Source organism: Erpetoichthys calabaricus, chromosome 10 (genome assembly GCF_900747795.2).
Source record: "Erpetoichthys calabaricus chromosome 10, fErpCal1.3, whole genome shotgun sequence".
Lineage (NCBI taxonomy): Eukaryota > Metazoa > Chordata > Cladistia > Polypteriformes > Polypteridae > Erpetoichthys > Erpetoichthys calabaricus.
This window is the reverse complement of record NC_041403.2, coordinates 152,607,169-152,628,957: the sequence shown is the minus strand read 5'-3', so window position 1 is coordinate 152,628,957 and position 21,789 is coordinate 152,607,169. Positions and strand designations below refer to the sequence as shown.

Here is a 21,789-nt window from a genome sequence, read left to right as displayed (position 1 = left end):
CAAGAGCTGCTGTCTGCTTGGATCAGTGCAAATTACAAGCCATTTTTCTAAACGTGTTTCATGGGTAGAAGATAATGCTAAATAATTAGAAAATCTGTCCAGGCCTGCCGCCAAAGTGCAGGACAGTGATCGGGTGAAGTGGAGAGGGGGGTCCTCCTTTCCTGTCATTGTGTTCCTGAGGGGCTGTTACCAAAATGCGGGCTGTCAGTTCCATTTCCCACCCTAACCAGTCAAATACCAGTCCGAGGTCAGACCACCACTCTCCTGTTTTCAGTGGAATGCAAGAAGGGGAACATCTGTTGGTGGCAGAACAGTGGCGTGACGTTAACTGATTCAGAAGTACAGAGCTGGGCATTCACCCTCTAGCTGATTAAGGGTTAGATTGTCCATCCCAGATTGCTCTGCCATATTCTTTGGTGTCTCTTGTTCTCCTTCCTTCTCTTTATATCACACCACCCTAACCTTGAGCCTCTGATTTCCTATGCTATCTGGACACCATATCAGGTTGAAATACACCTGGGCTCCTGCACAGCTTGGCATTCCTGCACCGCAGTCTGTCGTAACGTACTGAGGGACACTCGCACCTCCTTCCTTCTCATGTGGAGATGGAGGTGGTCCACTGGTACTTTATGATTTTTACTTCCAGCTGAGGTCAGTCCTCAAGATATGCTATTCTGGTATCTTGTCTTTCCCACTAGGTAGTTGCCTAGGGTGGCATTTTGTCAACTATGAGACATAGGCATTGGCAAGGAGTGCTTTTAATGTGATCTGTGGCACCCAGCCCCCTAGTGCCATCCCCATGTATTAAGTCTTCTTTCCCAACCTCCATTTTCTATCTGAAACACTTGTACAAATTTCATACAAATCCAAGGGGACTCCCCTCGTTTGTGGACTATCTGACCAACAGACAGCAGTTTGTGAGGCTGAGGGACTGGGTGGCAGAATAATGGTGGTGTGTAACACTGGAGTGCCTCAGGGGCCTGTCCCGACTCCCTTCCAGTACAACACCAGCACATGCCATCTACCGCTATTGTCAGCTGACTCCTCCATCCCAGGATGCATTAATAATGGAGAGGAGTCTTAGTACAGAACTTCATCTTGTGGTGCAGGGGCAACAAACTTCAACTCAACATCAGCAAAACAAAAGAGCCGCTGGTGGACTTTTAAGTGTGCCAAGGACTCTCTGAGACCAGTCAGCCGTTCACGGGGAGGACGTGGATGTGGTGCAAAGCTACAGGTAACTGGGGGTTCACTTAACAACAAACTGGACTGGTCTGACAACACAGTGGTGCTGGACCAGAAGGGCGAGAGCAGACTGGGCCTGCTAAGGAGACTCTGGTCTTTTGATGTGTGCAGTGACCTGCTGGAAATCTTCTATCAGTCCATGGTAGCCAGCGAGGTGTTCTATACTGCAGTCTCCTGGAAGTGGGCAAACCCTGGGCACACTGGAAACTGTTGGGGAAAAGACCATGGTAGCAGAATTGGATGCCATCCTGAAAAATTCCCTCCATCCTCTTCAGGAGGTGCCCTCTCAGAGAACTTGTAGCCACGGTTTGATTTTATGACGGTGTGCCTAAGAAGAAGCAGCACTTCTGGAGGTCTTTTTTGCAGTTATTAGGAAATTCACTGCTTCTTCCCAGGGCACTCGTTACGTTCATTTTGAAACACCTGCACAATATACATTTATTTTTATTTACTTACCAATCGATTGATTGGCTGTTATTATTTGTCCTGTGAGTCTGTATCTTTGTTTTTTTTATGTTCTTCTGCTGTATGCATCTAACTTTCCCCCTAGGATTAAAAAAGGTTAATCTAATAAAAGATCTCATCTTCACCCCAGCTCTTCAGTCTGCAAGAACATGTAAAGCAGTTGCCTTCAAGACTCTTATGGTTTGGGCAGCACTGACAGTACATGCCAACTTGTTTTGGGTTTCTCCTGTTCCCGGCCTTCCTCTTCAAAGCCCTACTCTGACATTCTGCCTACTGGCTTTTGCTATCGTATTGACTCTCATGTTACTCCTTCCTCACTTCATATTTTTCTCGTCCTGGACCGCTTCTCTCTCTCCTACCCCCTGGGAACAACTGCAACCAGGATGGCACTGGCCTCTTGCCAGAAATCTTAAACCCCTACCCCCAAAATCTCTGGAAGTCTTTAGCCAGGTTTGTATTAAACCCTCTGCGTTGATCCATCAACAGGTCATCCAGTTTCAAGATCAGCAAGTGGGATCGGCTCTGCTGCTGGTTAGGTGGTCAGGGATTAACAACATGGGGGCCTTTCAATACGTACAGCCAAGCTTCTCCAGCCTTTTAATCTTGTGGTTAAGGAAGCAGCACTTCATCATCAATATTGTGGCTCATTCCTATTTTTTCCTCACAGAGCACCATAAAAAAAGGTTTTACAATCCCAGCTCTCCAATTCTATGTCACTGGGTGACTGGTGTTCTATACCATTTGAAACTGGAAATTCTCACATAGAGGATCTGTGCAGAACTTTTTCAAAACCTGACTGGATCTGATCAATAACATTTTAGAATAAGCTTTTAAAGCACTGACGAAGCAGATTCTCTCCCCATTTATCATTATTCACTTATTAATTCATCTACTTAATTATTTTTACTCTGCTGGCTTAGCTCTCTTTCTCAGGGGTGGGGGTTGATTTGTTTTCAATCTTATGTTTGTAAAAATTGATTTATTTGTATGGAAAGATATGTGATTTTAATAAAATAAAATGGTAATCATTTCAGTGCTCAATAAAAATTCCGTCACACAAGACTAATAAGCAGAGCGTTCAGCTCAGCTCAGAGCCTGAATACAAGTGTACCTTTGATCGCTGACATGCACAAACTCAAAATGAACAAACCTGGAGGGTTGTAGAAGAACAGAAGGCAACCTCTTATCACAGGCTGGAGGAACTGGCAGGTCCTGCGACAACTGGCACTTCTGCTTTAAAATCTACTCAAGTGTGCTTCGTCTTTCTGGAGTTGGTCAAACTGGCATGAGCCTTGCTTTTCAAGTATTAAATTAAAGGTGCCAGCCCTATATTACGTAGAGCAGGTCTGTGCTTTTTCAAGAGTTTATTGGAAGTAAACTATGAAGACTGGAATAGTGGAGAGTGCCACATAAAAAAACATAACAGCCAGCAACCTCTCCTGTCTGAAGTGAAGCTCGGTACTCACCTGCTGTCTGCACAACTAAACACCAGAGCACAGCTAGAGAAACACATTTTAATAACATCTCAAGTGCTGCAGAACACCAAGACAAATAAAATCCAGTAAACTCTGGGTCTGTGTTCTTTTCTCAAGGAAAAAAACTTTATAGAATGAACATAAAATATATTTACAAACGGCAGCCATTAAAATAAGAGACAGACCTCCAGTTTTAGACTGGTGAACACCGCCTTTGAAGTCACACTGCTTTAACACTCTCTACTAACATAAGACAACATACAAAATAAAGAACATTAGTCAAAAGAATTCTGTAGTAAAATACAAAATAATCCAATTCCTGAAAATTGCTGTTGTTCAAATTTGTTTCTTCCCACCACCTTCAGGTGGTCCTACAGATGGGTGTGTGCAATAAAGGAGGCCAACACCAGTCCAGCAGTCATAGTCACTCCAACCACCAGCCACTTCTTGAAATACTCGGCTGATGCGTGTCGTCCATAGATCCTGACAAAGGTATCCTGTGAGAATGAAGAAACAAAAACAAGAACAAAATGTTATTTCAGCAACAAGTTGATATGGAGGAGCACTTAAGAAGCAAGGATTGAAACCAAAATGTTGGGAGGTTTAAATCACACCCTCTGCCAGATCCACACACAATGTAAAGTAACCTGCACAGCACTGCTCACCACAAACCTTTATATCTAATACACTAGCATGGCTGTCCAGGACTTTAAATCACCTGTAGCTCACAAACCGTTTGACCTGAAATTTGGTACACATATACTACATGACGTCTACGGTCCGCTTTCGGGGTGATGATTGATGTCCAGGGTTATTCATCTTTTTATTTAATTTTATTGTAGAATCAACTCTCGACAGTGGCCAGCAGAGCGCCGTTCTCATTCCCTACCACCTTTGCCGTCACTTCCCCTACCTCTTCATATCTTAAATCATTCTTGAGGCAGATTGAAGACATAAGTGCCAGCTTAAGTGAAAAACACTGACTTAATCACTTTTAACGTGAGAGAAGAGAAGAAGCGGGCCGCTAGGGTGGAGAACAGAAGAGCTGCTCAGGAAGCAGCAAGCACATCAACCTCTGAACAAACGAATGCTAAACATACAGAGTAAGAGGATAAGAACTAGGAATGGTCAAGTCAAGTGGATTCACTGCACGTTATCGTTATAGCAGTGTGCCGTTACTGGTATTAAGTATTATTACTTGTTCTATGCCAGTGTTATCTGACTACTTGATTTAATTTTTTGACAATTCTGGAGCCATAAATCAACAGGATAAAAGCAGTACCTTTAACCAAGCTAAATACCACAGAGGCTGGAAGTAAAATCGAACTGGGACAAAAATCAGATGACACTGTTGAGCAAATAACAGTTTTATCAGAAACAGGGCTAAGATCTGCCATCCCAATGCCACAGTCAGTCTTTATTAAATGTATGAAAGAAAATTGTTTGAAATTTGACTTTCAGTGAGAACACCAGCCTCATGCAGGTATGTAACAATGTTTGGTTCTTAAATATCTTATCTTGCCACACACATACAAAAATAGCCTTATTATTTAGTCTTCATTCAAGGCGTTTATAGTTAAAACATAAAAGCTTCAGACAATCAGAAGTCAAATGAAATTTCAGCTATCACCTCTGTAATACACTGAGAATGTCATACCAGGCTTCAAGGACTCCACAGCTCACAAACACATTCTTTTGGTTTAAAGCTATTCAATCTTTGGAGGTTTAGTTGACTTAGAAGCACTTGTGTGACCACTATAAACTGCAATAACCCCAGACGTATGCATAATTTTCATAATTATGTACAAAAATCTGTAGGCTTTAAACAGTACTTCATGTAGAAGTAGTATTTAAGAAAACAATAATGGGCTTATCAAAATCCAATCAATGTCCATTTATCTATCAGATAACACAAGTGAAATTTATTGCAAGAATAGAACACTGAACTCTAAAAATTAATCAGATCAATGGCATGCATTCTCTAAGGATGAAAATTAAAACTGGAACAGAATGAAACTTGAAGTGCTAAAAGCAGAAGCACAAATTCAAAAAAGATGTGGTCAGTGGTACTGTGTCTCTTCGGATAATCCTTGGATACCGCTGGTTTGACTTTGTGTTGCTCTTGGAGTGCTGAATGAGGCACATTACCTGCATTGTGAGGGAGCGTCAGTTACGGCACTATGGCCATGTGGCGAGATTACTTGAGGGTGATCAGTCTCGTAGGACCCTCATTGTTGAGGACCTAAGCGACTGGACCAAGCCAAGGAGACACCCACATAACACCTGGCTGGGGCAGATAGTGGGTCATTTCCGGAGAGTGGGACTAGACCACATGTCTGCCTGGGGGGTGGGGGGTTGCCAACCAGGATCTCGAGCTGATATGTCATGGGGTGGGTGCAGCAGCGTGCTATACCAGTGCATGCCCCCCAACCTAATCTGACTAAAATTTTTGAGGTGGTTTTTTTTTTTTCTCTATGTGTGGCATATATTTAACATTTTCACTTTCAATAAATAAATATGCATGCATTTGCCAAGTATACAAATGCAAAGTTTAATATATTCATAAAGGCCTGCCAATCTAGAAATCATCTATTTTTCAACACCCATTCAGTTTAGGGTGATGTTTAGTGGGCTCCTATCCTGGAGGCACTGGGTGCAAGGCAGGAAATAAGTTGCCAGCCAATCACATTCAATCTTATGCTTATTCACAATTTTGATTTGTCCATTGGATTACATTTCATGTCTTTGGAATGTGGACACCAACAAAAATCACACATGCAGTCCCAAACTGGACACTGACAGGACTCTGGAGGTGCAAAGCAGCAATGTTTACTACTGTACCACCCACTAAAAATAATTTATTTTCTGAATTTCTAGGAAGACTATGCTCCCTACTTCTCTTTCTTACTTCCTACAAACAACACTAAATGAAATCACTTCCAAAGTATTAGATAAGGCAGACTATGAAAGTTTCATCATAAATTCACAACTATATTCTAGAGTTTTCTCAAAAAAGTTATTCTAAAACTGGTGTAAAACAAAACAGATTTATTGTCTAACATCCTGATTAAACTGGCATTTGTAATTAATCCCCTTTAACACACTTTGCACAAACAGCTATTAATCTCATTTTAGGATAGAAACTATGGTCTTTCTTCACTGTAATCTGAATCATACACAAAACTTTCAGAAAATGAATTACCCATCCTCCATTACTCAGGATCCAGGCATCAATGTTATTATCCAAGTAGGTGGTCATCCAGTCTGCTATATGTCTCACAAGAGGAACCATTTCCTTCTCCACACATTCAACACAGAGCGCACCACCAAATGAAAAGAGTGCCACTATGCGTCCCCAGTTCACTCCATCTCTGAAGAGTTCGCCAACAACCTCCTCGAAGCTCTGGTAAGCTGTAACAGGGGTGATATGTAGCTGCGAAGCAAGGTCATTGAAAGCAGCCCGGTACCTCAGCTCAAACTCGTCCCCTGAGCCACGAAGTGCCTCTTTTACTGCTTTAACTCCATTAGATGCTGGAGTGGCTGGGAAGCTATTGATTATTCCAGTCCCATTGACCTGTAATACATCCAGTTCACTCTGGCTATTCAAAACATTTTTCTGCGATAATTTGTAGCTGATAAAATCTTCAACAAGCTCTCTGTTGCTGTAAGACATGTTTTATTATTCTGTCTTGGGCAGCCTAGAAAAAAAGAAAAAAAAAACATTTTCATAAGCTTAAAAAAAAGAACTGATACAAAGACAAATATTACAAACAGTTGAAGGTTTCAGCAGTACTAACTGGCAATACAGTACATCAGTCTAAGATCCTTCCAGGCTGTGTCACAGGAACCCCAGCACTCCAGCATCTTACCTTTGCTCAAATCAGATTCCCTTTCCTTGACAGTTAACACATTGCTTCTAAGGCCTATTTCGGGTTCAAATATCCTGATACAATACTTTTTCTTAACTCTGAAATATTCACAGAACATCATTTTCACACCTTTACCATTTTTATCGTGGAATATGTTTAGCATATCATTTTAATTCAATTCAGGGCTACAGGGAGCTGGGCTTTTCCAGGCAGCGGCGTCAGCACAAACGAACTCAGTGGTACAGTCCACTTACACACACCAATACATAATTACAAAAGGCCAAATTGGAATTGTGAGGTAACCTTATCTGCATATCTATGTGAGCAAAGAGGGGAAAAAAATGTTCTTGTCTGCTACTTTTATTTCCTCATCAATACATTTTAAAGTGTCCTGTCTTGCTTTATTCCTTTCTTTTACGTTGTGTGTTTTACAAAAAGTATTTGTCTCTTTTCTGGATGCTTAAATAACTAGTGTTCACAATTTGAATGTTCTTTATGCTTTGTCCACACATCATACATTTTCACTTGTTCACATCAAGCTGTTTTGTTCCCATTTTGCTCCAGTTCTAACAATTCATCAATGCAATCAGTTTTAGTACACACCTTGTTCCACCAGACATGCGCTATTTTTGTCTTATTTACATTCATTTTCTGCTTCCAACAAAAAGTAGTTTTATAGACTGTATTTTTCTTGGGTGTTAATACATCCAGTTTTAACACTACATTTATGCAATCATATATGTATACATACATACATACTCACCTTGTCCCATTACACACCATCTTTAACTTACATGCATATCTATAATAAAATTGGAGAGAAAGCTTGTGTTCTCATGCAGTTATTTTTATTGCTGTATCAATACATTTGAAGGTGATCTGGCTTACTTCTAATATTTTTTTGTTGCATTACAAAAAATAACTTGTACCTTTTTGTTTTGCCTTATATAACTTTCTTATATTCAGTTCCTTTTTATGTTGGGTCTTGGCACATTTTATATTTATACATTGTTTTAAGTCTAAAAGTTTTAAATATTTGCTTTATGATTCACTCTTTATAAGCAGCTGTCTTCACATCAAGCTCTTTTTTACACTTACAATTCCAACACTTCATTAATGCAATAATCCACTGCATAATCAATGCAAAAATTTACTGTGTAATACCTTGTCCGATTAGACAGGAGTTAATTGTTGTACATTATTTACATTCATTTTTTTTGCTTCCATCATAGTGTTAATTATGTACTGCTTTCTTCTTATTTATTAACACCTCATCTATACATCCAGCCATCCATCCATTTTCCAACCCGCTGAATCCAAACACAAGGTCACGGGGGTCTGCTGGAGCCAATCCCAGCCAACACAAGGCAGGAACCAATCCCGGGCAGGGTGCCAGCCCACCGCAGTCATCTATACAATGACTATACATATACACTTCATTAAATAACACATAGGCAAGCTAAACAACATTTACCATCCATCCATTATCCAACCCACTATATCCTAACTACAGGGTCACGGGGGGTCTGCTGGAGCCAATCCCAGCCAACACAGGGCGCAAGGCAGGAAACAAACCCCGGGTAGGGCATCAGCCCACCGCAGGATGCACGCACACACAAACACATACACCAAGCACACACTAGGGACAATTTAGAATCGCCAATATACCTACCCAGCATGTCTTTGGACTGTGGGAGGAAACAAACACAGACACAGGGAGAACATGCAAACTCCACGTAGGGAGGACCCGGAAAGCGAACCTTGGTCTCCTAACTGCGAGGCAGCACCGCTACCCACTGCGCCACCGTGCCACCCCATTTACGTTGCATACTTATCTAAAAGTGACCTAAGAGAAAGCTGGGTTCTAGACCAGTATTTTTTTTTTATTAACATATCAATACATTTGAACGGGTGCTTGCTTACTGTAATTTTTTTTTGTTAATTGTTTTACAAAAATAACATCCTTATTTTCTTGTTGCTTATATAATTGTTTTTCACATATTGAATGCTCTTTTTTTATGTTGAGTCTATACACATCATGGATGTGGACTTTTTTTCACCTTTTCTTCCCAAAAGCTCTAGTATTGCTTTATGAATCACACTCCTTATTAAAAGCAGTTGTCTTCAAATCAAGCTGCATTTTTTCACTTTGCTCCAGTCCTAACACTTAATTAATGCAACAATCCACTGTATAATCAATGCAATAATCTACTGTACTGTTTTAAAACGTCCAATCAGAAATTGTTGCACCATTGTCATTTTTCTTTTTTAATTCAATCATTATATATGGCTTTTGTCTTGTTAATTATTAAAACATCTAACACCCCTTATTAACATTTTTTTATTCAACTATAATGGTAGTTTTATATATGGCTTTCGTCTTATCTGTTAATACATCCAACACTGAATATACTTATAGTTATATAAGAAACACCTTATCTCACTGCGCATCACACTTTAACCCTCTTTACTCAATTTACAAAAAAAGTCCATCTTATTCATCCACCTGCTTTCTGGCACACACTGACAGCAGAGAAGTTACGGCCGGGCCAAACCCAATGAGGGGGGGCTGACCAGTCATTCAGAGGACACTCGTCACAATCGGCTGTAAGCGGACATTTCTATTTATTGAAGGTGCAAAAATTTACTGTGTAAGACCTTGTCCGATTAGACAGGAGTTAATTGTTGTACGTTATTTACATTCATTTTATTGCTTCCATCATAGTGTTAGTTATGTACTGTTTTCTTCTTATTTATTAACACCTCATCTATACAATGACTACATAAACACTTCATCGCGTAACACATAGGCCAGCTAAACAACATTTACCTTATATATCAATACATTTGCACGGGCGCTTGCTTACTCCAATTTTTTTCAACCCGCTTTACTCAATTTACAAAAAAGTCCATCTTATTCATCCACCTGCTTTCTGACACACACACCGACAGCAGAGAAGGAAGGACCGGGCCAAACCCAACGATGGAGGGCTGACCAGTCATTCGTCACAATCGGCTGTAAGCGGACATCTCTATTTATAGAAGGTACAAAAATTTACTTTGTACTACCTTGTCCGATTAGACAGAAGTTAATTGTTGTACGTTATTTACATTCATTTTTTTTTGCCAAACCAAACGATGGAGGGAAACGTAAAGAGTTCATCGTTCCAACTCCGCTCCGTTTCTTTACTGAATTTCAAAAATTATCTGGTTAGCAAGTAGCGGCCGTTTAACCACCGATAAATCTTTAAATTACCTTCACAGCGAAGAACTCGCGCCAAAAAACTTCACAAAAGTCTTCTCGATCTTTCCTTCGAACCTTCGCCGTTTAAAATTACAACGCCGCCTTCTCACGCTGACCAGGTAAACGAGGGCACCTTCCTGGTTACTGGAGCCGAAGGTGACAGACGCGACACCGACTGAGCTCCTGCCCCCTGCCCTCCGAGACTGGTGGACACCACCACAACATACTCCGCTCCCACCTCTTATGATCTTTTAGGTTACAATCACATCATAAGAACCTCGAATTCAACTACCCATAATGCACAGGACATTTGCATAACATCGTATATATGTTATCCCAACAGGACACAACAGATCGGATAAGAGAGTGCACTACGTATTCCATACGATTAAAGCATTTCTGAAATTATTTATAGAGAAAAGTCAAGCAAAATGACACCTTTTATTGGCTAACTAAAAAAAATTACAATATGCAAGCTTTCGAGGCAACTCAGGCCCCATTTTTTACTTGCCTTTTCTCTACATTCATAATGGCTAACACGGTACAACACCTTAAATTATTATTAATGCGATGTAAAGAAGAATCACAACCTTTAAACGTGTTGCCAGGCGATTTCAAACGTATACACGAGTTCACGATCTTCCGTAGAAGTGTTCGGGGTCCAAGCGACACAACTTATTTTCAGCAAAGCTGATGCTATGAAGACAAAGTAGCAGGCTCAGGGCGGACAACTTTATTAACTGTGAATGAAATGAACGGGTGCTGCGGCTAAACTACCACCAGGACGAGCCGCCATGCCGGCCGCGCGCCTTCAAGTCCGCCAGTGACGGCAGGCCGCCTTCCCGCCAAAACGACAGCTGAATCGCCTAGTGCTAATAAAACAAAAACGAAAAGGGAAAACATGCGGCTACATACCGATATATGTGACCCCATCAAAATAAATTAAATAACCGCGTTTTCCTCCCAAAAGCAGCGAAACGATGTTCAAATCCCGTCACAATTGTGAAAGGCTGGCAAGCCGAGTGGGTGGCCCGTGTGTGTGTACGTACGCACGAAGACTCGCTGTGCTTTAAACGATCGGCGACAAGCTTTCTAGCAGGTAAGGCGTTTCGTGCGCCGTATCTCCATACTGTTCAAACTACACCATAATGAATGTAATCTTCCCTCGGATTATGTTTGACGTTGTCATGCGTCATAACTGAACATAGTTTTAAAAAATGCCAAACTTGAGAATTGGAAAGAGTATTTCAGAAAGGACTAATATAAATGAAATATAACGTGACGCATTGTTACACATTCTTACAAAAACCGCGACAGCAAATTTTACCAAGCTGCACGAACACCCTGACTGAAAATGACAGGAAGATTCCTAAATACGCCATTAATAATTATAAGGAACTCCTCCCCGGGGTTGCCAGCTACTGCCATGTATTACAAATTGTGAATTCAACACTCTCTTGTGGGAAGTTGATAACCTTTATTAACCAAACCCCAGGCTTACAGGCCCCAAACTGCACGTACTTGCCGACCTCTCTCTCCTTCTCTCTTCAAGTTCCCAGCATCCCTCTTCCTGCAGCCTACGTCACGCAGCTAACTCTTAACAGTACAGTAATGCATACAAACTGGCCCAGGGAACAGTCTGTGGATTGCAGATGCTCTGTCACATGCATGTGAACAAGTCCAAATTCAAATCCAGAAAGTTAACTTTGAGACCCCAGTTAATTAAATGTATTTAATTTTCCCAGTTTCTTTATTATTTGGATCTTTGTTGTTACTTAGAGGCTACTTCTTTGAATGATATTGAAGCACCTCATTCCAGCAGCTTCACAGTACAGTAATGTATATAAATTGTCCCAGGGAAAAGTCTGTGCATTGAGGAGGTGGCCTTTGGGGGTGGCGACTAGGGCAATCGCCCCAGGCCCTGCACCTGAGGGGGGGCCCTGCAATAGGAGATTCTTTTGTCACCGTCAGCTCATCATACAAATATGCGGGGCCTCTGCAAGACATTCAAATCCGTTATAGACTGAAATACGGTACGTGGTGGATTTCTTCTAATTCCTGTGACCGTTGTGAGCGCGGAAAGAAGCTTTTCAAAGTTGAAACTTATCAAAAATAATCTACGATCAACAATGTTGCAAAACAGACTGTGCAGTTTAGCTATTTTGTCAATCGAAAAGGAACTTGCCTCAACATTGGACTACGAGGATCTTATCAACGATTTTGCTCGGGGAAAAGCCAGAGAAGTGGACTTCCGTCTGTGACTGTCAAAGCAGCTGTTTGGTAAGTGTTCATTTTATTACAAGTGTTCTGGTTCTCTGTAATTAAATACATTTGCCAACTCCAGCGGGTTCGACAGAAACAACTGTTATCTAGTTTGTTAATTTTGCGTGCAAAATGTTTCTGAATCATTAATTAAGTTGGTTAAAGGCCAATAAACCAATATAAGAACAATTACAATACGTAATGTAATCAAACGGCCAATGGTACCTACATAAGGCACCATGTTTTTTAACAATAATAAGGTGTACAGCATGAGAGATGGACAAGCCCGTGAGCGTAGTGGTACGGTATATAGCCTACACTTATGGCTGTCGGCCCCGCATATGACACTCGCCCAAGGCCCCGCGTACTCCTAAGGCCGCCTCTGGAGGATGCTCTGTCACATGCACGTGAACAAGTCCAAATTCATATCCATAAAGCTAACTTTGGGACTCCAGTTACTTAAACGTAATTAATTTTCCCAATTTCTTTATTATTTAGATCTTTGTTGTTAACTTAGCAGCTGCTTCTATGAATGATACTAAAGCCTCTTATTCCAGGTCATTCATCGCACCATCAAATCCTGATTCAGAAATCAGTTTTCTAATACTGGGTCCGGCCAAAATGTCGTCTTTCAAATTAACATTAATCAAACTGGAAATGTTTGGCCCAAATATATAAAACAAGGGTCCATCTTTTGATGGGGCTTTGACAAACTGCTTCAGTAAACCAAGCTTAATATGAAGTAGTCGTTGCAGCTTTTCATCTGGATCCTCTAAGATAGGAATGATAAAGCTTTTGACACCAAAGTGTAGCTTTTTTCTAGCGGACCATTCCTTCTGAACCCAATGGAAAATCTTGGCTCTGTTCTCTAACTCATAGAGAAAACTTGGGCTTCTAATGACTTCAAATGTGCTATCTGCTGCTATGACTCACCAGTATGTTAGATTCCAGCTATTATGTGGCCTTATTATTGAATAAAATAACTATTTTGATTTAAACATAGTGTAAGACCCAATCTTAGAAAGTTAAAGCTTTGAGTTAAACTCGTATTAGTGTTTGCTTAAGTAGAATAGAATAGAATTTTCTTTCACAGCTATTAGAATACGGTTTAGTCTTTTACCCCCTGTAAGTTAATATGTGTTAGAACTTTATACAATACAATTTATTTTTGTATAGCCCAAAATCACACAAAAAGTGCTGCAATGGGCTTTAACATGCCCTGCCTCTTAACAGCCCCCCCAGCCTTGACTCTCTAAGAAGACAACAAAAAACTCCCCAAAAAAACCTTTTAGGGAAAAATTGGAAGAAACCTTGGGTAAGGCAGTTCAAAAAGAGACCCCTTTCCAGGTAGGTTGGGCATTCAGTGGGTGTCAAAAAGAAAAGGGGGGTCAATACAATACAATACACAGAACAGAACAAATCCTCAATACAGTATAAAAATAAAAATTTTACAAGTATGGAGCAGAATTTAACAGTAGATGATATCACATAATATGATTTGGATTTGTTTAGAGTCCTGGGCCCAGTTGTTCAAAAGTAATCCAATGGGATTTGGGATAACAGATTGGATTGAATCTTGAAAATGGGTTGTTCAAAGGGAAAAGAGGGATTCTGGAATCAGATCAGATCACCTAATCCAATCTCAGTTTTAATCAGGATCAAACAGTCTTTTGTGTTGTTCAAAAGTTTGTGTATGAATTGGGACACATTTGATCCCAAAAATCAGGATAATCCTGATCACAACACAGAGGTGGATTCAGTGTGGATTTCTGGCACACAATAACATAAAACTTGAAAATTGATCAAAAAAGCTATGTTTGCAGGTGATGTATACATCTATTTATATTTTGTACAATTGTTGAACTAGGACAGTGACAATGTAAATAAAGTAGGGAATAAGACATGAAGCCTTTTGGTATAGTCAAAGGAAAAAAAATCCCTGTGAAATATCAGTACTCAAACAAAATCTCAAAGCTCAAAAAGCTCTACTGTCCATTGTATTTTAATGAAAATGACAATTACTATTACTCAAGTCATCAGTCAGAAGTAATGTCTTACAATTGCATCCCTGATCACACGTCCAGTCTGGCCCTCATTTGGAGCGAACATTGGAGGTTGCTGTGGTTGCACTTCATCAGGCTCAGGTTCATCATATATGTCATCAAGAGGAACATTACGCCTGGTGGCAATGTTATGCAAAATAATACAGGCTAGTATAATATTGCATGCCACCTTGGGTTCCACCCGCAAGTAGTTAAGGCATGCAAAGCGCCTCTTCAGGACTCCATTTAAGCGCTCAATTGCGCATCTTGTTTTGCAATGTGCAGAGTTGAAGCCTGCCTGCTCAGGTGTGTTTGCAACTGGAAAAGGGGCCATCAGCCATGGTAGGAGTGGATAAGCACTGTCTCCCAATATTATGCCATTTGGTCGGTTGGACTGGAGCTTTCTGTATAGTGTGCTGTCCCTCAGGATACGTGCATCATGGACAGACCCTGGCCACTTGACAACACAGTTTGTGATGATGAGGTCAGCGTTGGCCACAAGTTAGACACTGATGCTGTGCCTCCCTTTTTGGTTCACATACTGCCACTCCCTTTCATGAGGCGCTTGAATGTGCACATGAGTACAATCAATAACACCAATAGTATTAGGCATGTTCCCCAAAAGAAAGAAACTTTGCTTAGTTTGCGCCATCTGGTCATCCTTAGGAAATTAAACAAATTCATTGACCAGACTGGCCAATTCAACTGAGACAGCTTTCACCACATTACTAACAGTTGATTTGTCCACTCCCATATTGTCACCAATAACCTGGTAGAAAGTCCCAGAGGCATAAAAGCGCAGTGCAGTTAGGCACTGTTCCTCCACAGACAGAGCATGACTCTTTTTGGTTTTGTGCTGTAACTTTGGCCTGACAAGGTCTGCAATGTACTTGATATCATCCCTCCCAAAGTGAAAACGGGTATACAGTTCCTCTGTAGTGTATTGCGCAAGTGGTTTGGCACGCTCAGCATGCATTCTTTCACGGTATTTTCTCCTTCCAACCTGTGGTAGCGATGAACAACACCTGCCATGCCAATGCCTCTGTAAACCTATGACCGAGGTGTATAATTTTATTTGGTCACACACTAATTAAGCAACAACAAGCTGACTGGTTTGTCATGTGTTGAATTGCCCCAATCAAGCACAGGGCCTATAAAATCAGTGTTAGCTACACAAAAGAGATGGAACCATGGACTCAAAAGGGTCTAATTTCACAGTGGCAGAAAACTATGCACTGTTGGAGGGTGTTAGGTGCCATTATTCCTCCATAGTAGGATACTTCAGTTCATTAAAGGGGAGAGAAGTGACCAAGAAATGCAAACAGAACATTTGGGAGGACATCACCAAGAATGTGAATGCTATAGGGGCTGGTCAGAAAAGGACCACAAAACAAGTCATATTAAGATGGAAGAACCTTAAAGCCAAGGCAACAAAGGACCTTGCTGTGGCCAAAAACCCCACAACGGGTAACAAGCCTTTCAAGAGGGGTGAGTATGCTGACATTGTCCTTGACATTATTGGCGGTGACAAATCAGAAGCTCTGCATGGAATTGATGGTGTTGAAGTCGATGGTGAGCCCACAGTTACAGAGGAGGGTGGGCCTGGTCCTCCTAATGAAGAGGAAATATTTGTCCTCAATCTCAGTCAAGCGGTTGAGGAAGAAGGTGGATCCTCACAGATAGAGCCAGCTGTTGTCACAGAACCTTTAAAAAGAAAGCGTAAGCATTCTCCAAACCTGCATGGTGACGCATATGAGGTGCTTCTTACAAGAGAAACTGAAAGAGCAGAAGTGCAGATTCTTCTGGCAAAGGAACAACTCCTCCTTACCCAACTACAACAAACTAAAGTCACAATGGAAATCCAACTCCTAAAAGCAGAAATTGAAAGAGCTGGTCTCTGTACCAATGAGGAACTGTAAATGTTCCTTATTTTGTTGACTATTGGACTTTTTTGTTTTACAATTATATAAACAACCACAGTGCATATGTGGGGAAATATTTTATTCTTTCAGTCATTCATTCATTCATTCATTCTTGTGAGATTGAAATGGAATCTGGCTGTTTTATAAATGAAATGGAAAAATATTTGTTTATTGTGGTGTTTTCTGTTTCTTCCAAGTAACACACATGATGGCTATTTGGCTACTGGTATTTTTGGTCCACCTGTTGTTCTTTACATAGCCAGTAGGCTACACTGTGGGTTCCATTTAAAGCACTAGTAAACCGGATTTGGTAATCCTGAATATTCTGTATCTGGATAACAGTGATCCAATCTAGTGTTGCTTTGAAAAACCAGCATGAAAGTAAAATGAATTACCAGATCCTGGATAGCAAAACAAGGGATTTCAAAATCCAGATAATTTTTATCCCGATTAAATAGTTTGAACAACTGGGCCCTGGAGATCTCCGCCATCAAGCTGCCTCCCCCATTTGACCAGTGCTGGGCCAGCCAATCCGATGAAAGGACCCCTCTACCCCACAATTCCTGTGATCTTCCATCAGGGATGACTTAACCTTAGGCAGGTAAAACAACTTAGCAGGTGGGCCGTGGTACCAAGTGCCACATTTGAGTACCATTTGAGTTTCTTGCTATAATCTGCAATACTGTGTGTTAATTGACTCAGTTGTTCTTTAGAAAAGGTCCCAGAGCTAGCAGGGACTGAAGACCCATTTACAGCACAAAAATGTCATAGGCATGCAGTTTTCTGAACATTTAGAAATAGTCTAACTGTGTAAGCAAGTTAAAGAATGAATCAAGATAAATAAGCCTTAAAAAAACTTTTCTTCTCTTTCCTATATCAATTTTTCTCTACTTTTGTGTGCATTGTTTTACTTTGAATTTGTACTAAAGTTTTTAAAACTAAGATATTTTTGTGTGTGGAATCATTTCAACGCATCAAACTATTGCTGAATCTCATTTGCAAACTAGAGATGCTGAACTTTAGTCATTTTTGGTAAATGCAGCTACACAAAAATTTGAATATTAAAAAACTAGGGAGCTTTGCTGCCTGCTCGCTTTGCTCACCAACCCCTTCCCAGCAACACGGTCGCTCCTCCAAAACCCCTCTTAAACGGTGATACAATGGGAAACAAATGCAGTTTTTTTTTTCTACCTCTTTGCTTGATCAGCTGCTGCCGTGCCGCGTGATCTGCATTTCGTGCGTAGCTTCGAACGTTTAAAAGCCTGTACAGCAGCTGTCCTTTTGTCTCACTGCCTTGTCTCTCTTCTCCCCCAGACATCCTCAAACACTATTAGATCTCTTTTTGCTGTTCTGTTATTTCACCAAGTAATATTTTCTGTTTGTTTGCGCTAATGCAATCTTTACTATCATTTTTTTGAAACTTTCAAATTTTCCTTCTTCCATTATCTCTAACATGCTCTGCATATTTATCGCACCAACATTTTTGAATTCTAATCAACGTTCTACTTTGCCTTTCTTCGGCCCAGGTTGTGGTGCGCTGCTCTTTCTTCTTCGCTTAGTTGTTGACGTGTCATCTAGAACGTATAAAATTTTGAAGAGCTGAGAGCACAGGAAGTGTGTCTGCCATAAGCATTCCAACAACTGAGAGATTAGATGTCCGTGGTCTTGTTTGAAAATGGTTGTAAGTAGGGAGTGACTTGCAAAAGTCACCGTCTCACTGGACTTGCTTCCAAAGGTTGTAAGTATGACGTGACTTGACGGTCTCGCGGGACGTGAAAGTGTCTCTCTGTGTCTCTTCAAAAGATCACGTCTTGTCGCAGGAAAAAAAGTCTTGTATCGTCTCATCCCAAGTTTTTTTTTATAATAGAGAGATTTTAAATCCAAACAAATTATCATTACAATAACACATTGATATTTAATCATAGTGCCAAAACAATAAAAAGGTATTATTGACAGTTAAAAAAAGTGCTTTATGAAAAAAATGTTACATGATGAAGAAAAAATTTTCATTTTTGAATTCCATGCCCAAAAATATATAAGAATCCCATGAAATAACCAAAATGTTTTTTTCAATAAATAGCTGTGTAAAGGTTAAAAGTTAGGTACTACAACAACAACAACAACATTTATTTCTATAGCACATTTTCATACAAATAATGTAGCTCAAAGTGCTTTACATGATGAAGAAAGAGGAAAAAAAAGATAAAATAAGAATTAAAATAGGAGAACACTAATTAACATAGAATAAGAGTAAGGTCTGCTGGCCAGGGAGGACAGAAAAATAAAAAAACTCCATACGGCTGGAGAAAAATAAAATCTGCAGGGGTTCCAGGTCATGAGACCACCCAGCCCCCTCTAGGCATTCTACCTCACATAAATGGCCTCAATTAGTCCTCATTGTATTCAGGGTTCTCATGGAAGAGTTTGATGATGACGGTCATGTGGACTTCAGGCCTTTAATCCATCAATGTAGGGACATCACGGTGCTTTGATTAGGTGGTGGTGGCACAGTCAAAATTCTCCTATTAGCAAGCTGATTTTCCACAATTTTGGACATTTTCCTCCCCAAGTCCAAAAAACTAGATATTTTAAATATTGTTTAGTAATTTATAAGCTTAACAAGAAAACAGAATTCTCTTCTATTGCAAAAAAGGGTTTGCTATTTGTTCAAGTAAATGATGTTGCCCTAGCTAGTTAACAAACTAGCTCAGCCTACATTTGTACTAAAATATTTTAAATTATTCCAGTGAAAAGTCCTCTCCAACTATCATGTGTATTAATTACAACAGAAGCCTATTCCTGCCACTCAAACAGTAAAACTGAACTGGACCTAATGGTGACCACATTTCTAATGCCAATCAAATCCAAGTGTAGCAATGGCCAAGGGTGATTTATGCATCTTCTTCCGCTCATTCTCATACATATTTTGGTAATATAAAAAAATGACATTTATCCAATAGTAAAGTTGCCAGATTTCTTCAGTTTATGCTTAAGATATATTGTAGAGGGCATTAAAATCAAGCAGAAAAAGATTTACCTGAGCTTAAATTCATATCCACAGAAACACATCATCAAGTTGAGAGGTGCAGAGGGTCAGTGATTTTTTTCTCGTGGAAGTAGGCAGAAACAACCCTGAACAAGGCACACACTTGCACTTGGGCCAGTGTAGAGTTGCCAGTTAAGCTAACTTGATGTATTTGGCAACGTTGGAGGAAAACTGCAGTACACTGGGAAGAGTCCACTTAGGTATAGAGACAAGTTGCAAACTTCACAATGATATGGACCCAGGAAGCAGCAGTGCAAAAGACCGTACCACCATGTTCCCCTATGTAGATCTTCTTCTTTCATATGCTTTTTGGTTAGATCAGCAGAACTATAAGGCTTAAAGTTATCAGTTCATGTTGTGGCTATCCAACAACTGAGAAGTAGTGGATCGGGAAGAAAACCGTACAAATTATTTCATTGTTTAGTTCAATCAGAACGACCATATGCCACACAACAAGTTTTTTTTTTGTCATTGTTAACATAAGATTAATATGTATTGAAAGTGAAGCAGAAAGCTGAAATCTTTTGGATTAAGTTTCAGGTTACATAATACACAGCACACATGCTAAATGATGCCACTTACCACACAGCCCACTGGAATGTGTTTACAGCCTTGTTTAATTCCAACTGGCAGAAGGGCATCCTTGATGTGAACCTAGTCTGTGGTCTGTAGGGTAGGGAAATATTTCATTCTTCTTTTCGAGGATTATAAAGTTTAGCCAACGCTGTTTGTCACCCCTTTTCATACGCAGACAATAGGACACCCATTGCTACTGAGCCTACCAGAAAGAAAATGAGGTCATGTAACACCAGCCCCCTGTTGTTGTTTTTGTCTACCAGCTGACCCAAAGGTCCACAAAGTACAATGGATGCACATGTGGTGAACTTGTATTTTAATCTGGAATCGTAATTGTTGACAAGAAAAAAAAATGGTTTGGAGAGTGGAAAGTTAATGAAGCAAAAGGGCAGACTGACTAAGCAGCTGGAATCCTTTACCATAGTGATAGATACCGAAATCACTAGTGAGACAGTTTTATGAGGTACATCTGAGTGGTTTGAAGAAAATAAAACTTAGACTCGCTAATAATCTTGTCCATCTCCCATTCAAAACTTAAGAGATCATACAATATTCAATTATTGTATTTCCTTTACATTTGATTGAGAATATTTGTGTAAAGCAATATTCAGGTCTGTCGCAGATTCTCAGCTGTAGTCGTGCTTGGCATGGCAGTTAACATCCATGGACCTTCACCTTCTAGCGTTGTTTGACCTTGGTGCTGTAAATTGCATGTACAGTCTTAAAGTCTTTTGTACAGTAGAAGAACTTCATTTTCTTGTTTACTTTATCCCACATTTCTCTCTTGTTTTGACAGTCCTGCCAAAATGACTGTTGGGTGAAAATCATCCCAGTGACAAGATGTGCCCTGCCAACTCACAGATGATTCCAGAAGAGTGACATACTGCATTGCATTTCCAGATATAGAAGATAACTCCAGCCTTGAAACATGGTGGGTTAGGTATGCAAACTCTTGTTACTTACTTTGCCACAAAGCCTTTTTTCTTTTTTTCAAAAAGTGGTGTGCAAAGAGCACTGACCAGATTAGGAATGGAGTGTGTGCAACAATACCAATTTTTTTTAAAAAAAGAGCAAAAAATAAGTCATATGTCTGTTCAAAGCAGTGAAGGCCACTAACAATGTAGGAGATGACATGAAATAAAACACGTACAAATATTCAAACAGAAACAACAGTTTTATTACTTTTTGTTAAGACATTCTTATCCTAACTAAAAGCATGAAGGTCTATCATATCTATAATGGCACTATTATAAATATTACTAGGGGGCTCTGCCCCCTGCTTGCTTCATTCGCCCACCCCCTTCCCCCTCTGGGCCACACTACGTGCCAGCCACTTCACGTCTCTGCTGCTTGCGTTGTGAAGCGGGGGGCTGAACGCACACTAAGGAGGTGCGGTCACTCCTCCGAAACCCCCTCTTAAATGGTGATTCAATGGGAAACAAGTACATTTGTTTTTTACCTCCTCTTTGCTCGATCAGCTTCTGGCTTGCTGCTGCTGCTGCCATTCTGCGTGATCTGCATCTTACGTAGCGCTTCAAATGTTTAAAAGCCTGTGCAGCAGCTGTCCTTTTGTCTCACTGCCTTGTCTCGCGGGACGTTAAAGTGTCTCAGAGAAAATCACGTCTCGTCTCCTTCCAAGCCTT

At 40.3% G+C, this 21,789-nt stretch overlaps 1 protein-coding gene across 4 annotated transcripts; it reads right to left on the bottom strand.

The window, feature by feature from the left end:
• Positions 1-2,967: 2,967 nt before the first annotated feature.
• Positions 2,968-11,847, bottom strand: LOC114658613 (bcl-2-like protein 1). 4 transcript variants are annotated; one of them, XM_028810638.2, is made up of 3 exons: positions 11,820-11,847; positions 6,388-6,883; positions 2,968-3,682 (listed from the first exon to the last, which is right to left on the bottom strand). In XM_028810638.2, exons 2-3 carry the CDS (start codon positions 6,856-6,858, stop codon positions 3,557-3,559), a joined length of 597 nt encoding a protein of 198 aa, XP_028666471.1. In that variant the 5' UTR covers positions 6,859-6,883; positions 11,820-11,847; the 3' UTR covers positions 2,968-3,556. The 4 variants fall into 4 exon arrangements, with proteins under 4 accessions (XP_028666471.1, XP_028666470.1, XP_028666469.1 ...); XM_028810637.2 differs by lacking the exon at positions 11,820-11,847 and adding an exon at positions 11,214-11,314; XM_028810636.2 differs by lacking the exon at positions 11,820-11,847 and adding an exon at positions 10,889-11,061.
• Positions 11,848-21,789: the final 9,942 nt, after the last annotated feature.

Excerpts from the sequence above, each read along its gene's own strand:
- LOC114658613 (XM_028810638.2), bottom strand. The coding sequence starts at position 6,858 with ATGTCTTACAGCAACAGAGAGCTTGTTGAAGATTTTATCAGCTACAAA. Across the intron at positions 3,683-6,387 it reads TCCTGAGTAATGGAGGATGG|GATACCTTTGTCAGGATCTA; the intron begins GTAATTCATTTT and ends TCATTCTCACAG.